Genomic DNA, 4,467 nt, shown 5'->3' on the forward strand with positions numbered 1-4,467 from the left:
TGGTAAACTGTGGTCAATGACATGAGACAAAGTATATGTGAACTGCTGTATGGAAAGTGAATTTGCTCTGTAAATCTTCACACAAATCACAATAAAAAAAACCTTTAGTTTGTTGTTGTTGTTGTTGAGAACATATACAGCAAAACATACATCAGTTCAACAGTTTCCACCTGTACAATTCAATGACACTGACTACTGGGTGAGCACCCCTTCTTACCCTCCTGAGTTGTTCTTCATTAACTTAAGTTCGCTGACCCCCTAAGGTTCCTATCTAATCTTTCAAGTTGTTGTTGTCAATTTTACCTAATACAATTCTTAAAAGAGCATAATAATCACATTTTTTCACTAGTTAAGCTAAACTTTTGTTTGGTTTTAAAAAGATTTCAAAGGATATGTTTGGTTTAAAGTTTAAAGATGATCTCAGGGCAATACTTTCAGGGGTTCATCCAGCCTCCATGGCTCCAGAAACCCTGGAGTCCATAGAATTTGAAATTCTGTCTACATCTTCCCCCTTTTGATCAGGATTCTGCTATAGAATCTTTGATGGCACTTTATACTTAAGTGCAAGCACTTTTTATGGGTATTATCTCCTCAGTTACAGTATTAACTTGAGGGTGGGATTTGTGATGTGTTTCATTATTTGTTGCCTGTCATAATTAACATTTGTTATTTTATGGCTTTCCTTGTTCTCATGTAATTACTCTAGTTTTCTTTTGGAGTTTCCTAATGGGATTATTGGGAGCTCTGGTAGCATAGTGGCTAAGGCACTTGACGGCTAACCAGAAGTCTGGCAGTTCAAACCCACCAGCCACTCCTCGGAAGGAAGATGGGGCAATCTACTTCCGTAGTGATACTGCCTCGGAAACCCAAGGAGGGGTCACTATGAGTCGGGTCCGATTCAACGGCACATAACAACAACAACAATAATCTTGTAACTGGAGGCAACAGAGTTAAGGCTTCTATCTGCTGCTAGGTCACTTTGAATCCTTTCAGGAAAGCGGCGAAATACAATTAACAATCACCGCCTCCCGCCTTGCGCACACAAGAGAACTCTTCCACTATCTGCAGATTTCTGTGTCCCTCGGCCTCTAGATCTATTTATCTGGGAAACACGGGCCTCAGCAGGTAGCCGAATTATGTACTGGGGCGTCAGGCCTCCGCGCAGTGGCGCCCTAAAAACCTCCTGAAAAGACTTCCGCAGAGAGAGGATCAGATATGTAACCTTCACCTGTGCAGATCTTTGGGACAAATAACGCAAACAAGCGTACAATCCATCACCAAAATCAGCACGCAGGAGACTTCTTTCATTTCAGCGGGGGCGGAAGCGGAAGTCCTTGAAGGACCATAGAGTACACCAGTTCCGGCTTCGGCGCCGCGTTCCGGGCTAGAGTGCCTCTCCTCCCGCTGTTCCCCAGGCCCCTGAGGCTTCTATTTCCGGGTACCTCTCTTGTCATAAAACGGAGACCTCTGCTCAAACGTGGCGTCGAGGGTTCTTCTCGCCTCGCCTGGGGTCAGCCAGCAAGGACGGGAGCAGACAGGGGTACTTTATAGCCAACAACTGGACCCAGTCCTCTTGTACCGGGCCCGCACTGGCACCTCTGATTCCTCAGGATTGAGGGTGTACCCGATTTGCAGCCTCCAGGACGGCAATTCAGAGGATAGCGTTTAGTCGCCCCTATCTTTTCCCCAGTTACGCCCATACTTGTGAGGTGCAGCATTTGCGAGTCACCCCTTCCCCACAGACTGCTCTCATCCACCTCCGAGTTAACTTCGTTATCAATCTTTTTATTTGAGAGATCCCTCTTAACGCTTCAAGAGGTCCCCCGTCGTTGCCCCCCCCCCCCAGTTAAATCTCATCCTTTTAGACCATAAATTTGAGTGCCGACATCCGGCAGAAAAGTTACCTTTAAGACTGAGCACTCATTTGGTCATAAAGAGGTTCATGCTCACCACAGAGTCCGTGGGAACAGTGAAGCGCAGTAAACACAGGAAACGATGGCTGAGCATGGGGCTCACATCACAACTGCTTCTGTGGTGGATGACCAGCCATCCATCTTTGAGGTGGTAGCACAGGACAGTCTAATGACAGCAGTGAGACCTGCCCTTCAACATGTGGTCAAGGTAAGGTATTCTCTGAAAGATTTTAGGGACAACTGAATGAAAACCAAACTAAGAATTTGTTTAGTTCGTAGCCTACAGTTTGAAATACTAACTAGCATGTAATTCATGTCCTGTGATAGAACTGTTATTGAATCTCTGTTCTGTGCAGTCGTTAGGGTAGACTCCCAAAAGATTAAGCCCAAAGTGAATTTAGAGATCAAAGGAAAAGTAAATAGAAGGTATGGTAGCTGTGTAACAGAATGGATTTCATTCATTGTTTTTGTTCTTACTTTAGGTTCTTGCAGAATCAAATCCTGCCCACTTTGGCTTCTTTTGGAGGTGGTTTGATGAAATCTTTACTCTGCTAGATCTTCTGCTTCAACAGCATTACTTGTCTAAAACTAGTGCCTCATTTTCTGAAAACTTTTATGGCTTAAAGCGGATTGTAATGGGGGACCCACACAAGTTTCAGAGATTGGCCAGTGCTGGTCTCCCAAAGCAGCACCTTTGGAAATCAGTTATGTTCCTTGTTCTTATTCCCTATCTGAAAGTAAAGCTAGAGAAGCTGGTTTCTAGCCTGAGAGAAGAGGATGAATATTCTATTCACCCCGCTTCTTCCCACTGGAAACGATTTTACCGAGCCTTTCTGGCAGCCTACCCATTTGTTAACATGGCTTGGGAAGGTTGGTTTCTTGTACAACAACTTCAGTACATCCTAGGAAAGGCTCAGCATCACTCACCACTGCTGAGGCTAGCTGGAGTTCAGTTAGGTCGACTGACAATTCAGGACATACAAGCTCTGAAGCACAAACCAGTTGAAGCCAACATGAAACAACCACCAGCCAGGTGAGGCCTTGACATTTCAAAAATACTTTGATTCATATATTTTAAAATCTTATCCCAACTTTATGAAATTAACCTCCTTCAGTCTATTTTGGGTTATTTCATAAAATCATACAAAAAATAATTTGTTTATAAAACAAGTATTGCAGACTCCATCAGGGTAACTATCCTCCTCATTCTAGCTACTTTTTGTTGCATACTTGCTATGTGCCAAACCCTGTTACTGTTTGCTTTACATACATCACCTCAGCCTTCATCACAATCCAATGAAGTAAATGCATTGACACCATTTAACTGTTGAGGAAACTAAGCCCTAATAGGTTAAGTACCTTGCTAAGGCCACATGTACAATGTGGCAGAGTTGAGGTTCAAGCCAGATCAAAAAAATTCTTAAGACTGTGTTCTTAACTATAATGCTATGCTACTTCTAGTGTTTGTGTTCTCCTACAACTTCACATGTGTATATTTCTCAATATTGCAGTTATTTTTAGGGGAGTGCTTTTCACAAGTTCACATGTGCAATATTTCTCAATATTGAGGTTATTTTTAGGGGAGTGCTTTTATTATTAAAAGCAAAGTCTAGCTCCTATACTTCTAAAATACTGTAAGTCAGAAAGAGGGAATCATTTAGAATAGCTCCTTAAGGGGACAATGCCAATCTAGTAACTACTCAATTTCAAATCTGTGATTCTGATGAACAATATAAGAACAACATTTATATTAATCATTCTGTGATTATAGCTAAATAAAGTTTCTCCCTTTGATACCTTTTTCTATTCTCCCAACAGTGTTAGTAAGAAGATAAAGGCAACCCTGAAGAAAGCTGTGGGAGGTGCTGCCTTATCCCTCTCTACGGGGCTTTCTGTGGGTGTATTCTTCCTGCAGTTCCTTGAATGGTGGTACTCATCTGAAAATCAAGAAACCATCAAATCATTGACTACCCTGCCTACTCCACCACCACCTGTCCATCTGGACTACAACTCTGATTCTCCTCTACTACCCAAAATGAAGACTGTGTGCCCACTGTGCCGTAAAACCCGGGTGAATGATACTGTACTTGCCACCTCTGGCTATGTGTTTTGTTATCGCTGTGTGTTTAATTATGTGAGGAGTCACCAAGCTTGTCCCATTACAGGTTATCCCACAGAAGTACAACATCTGATTAAACTGTACTCCCCTGAGAACTGAAAGTAATTAGCATATCTCACAGCAAAACTATTGTACTGTAAGGTCACAGGGCTGATTTTTCAGCATACTACACAGCATTATTTGATACTTCTCAGCCTTAATTCATAATTATATGAATTTTAAACAACTATACAGATTCCTTAACAAGGATTACTCACTTGATCTTAAACTCTTAAGCCTGCTCTCTAGATCCCTACTTACGGTTGACCAAGATAGTTAGAGTATGAAAGTCAGGATTGGCAGGGGAAGTGAAGGCCAGTGTAAAAGAAGTAAACTAGTACCAAAGCTTTTCCTGTCTCTTTCCTTAAAGAAAAAGAAGTATAAAAGCTCTCAGGA

At 42.2% G+C, this 4,467-nt stretch overlaps 1 protein-coding gene across 1 annotated transcript; it reads left to right on the top strand.

The window, feature by feature from the left end:
* Window positions 1-1,995: 1,995 nt before the first annotated feature.
* Window positions 1,996-4,131, top strand: PEX12 (peroxisomal biogenesis factor 12). Its single transcript, XM_007947916.1, has 3 exons — window positions 1,996-2,121; window positions 2,396-2,946; window positions 3,732-4,131. The coding sequence occupies exons 1-3, from the start codon at window positions 1,996-1,998 to the stop codon at window positions 4,129-4,131; spliced, it is 1,077 nt and encodes a 358-aa protein (XP_007946107.1).
* Window positions 4,132-4,467: the final 336 nt, after the last annotated feature.

Source organism: Orycteropus afer, unplaced genomic scaffold, assembly GCF_000298275.1.
Source record: "Orycteropus afer afer isolate SDZICR_OR568_19922 unplaced genomic scaffold, OryAfe1.0 scaffold00196, whole genome shotgun sequence".
Classification (NCBI taxonomy): Eukaryota; Metazoa; Chordata; class Mammalia; order Tubulidentata; family Orycteropodidae; genus Orycteropus; species Orycteropus afer.

Bases quoted from the DNA above. Each gene is read 5' to 3' on its own strand.
- PEX12 (XM_007947916.1), top strand. From the start codon at position 1,996: ATGGCTGAGCATGGGGCTCACATCACAACTGCTTCTGTGGTGGATGAC. The intron at 2,122-2,395 runs GTAAGGTATTCT...TTCTTACTTTAG, and splicing joins CCCTTCAACATGTGGTCAAG to GTTCTTGCAGAATCAAATCC. The intron at 2,947-3,731 runs GTGAGGCCTTGA...TTCTCCCAACAG, and splicing joins ATGAAACAACCACCAGCCAG to TGTTAGTAAGAAGATAAAGG.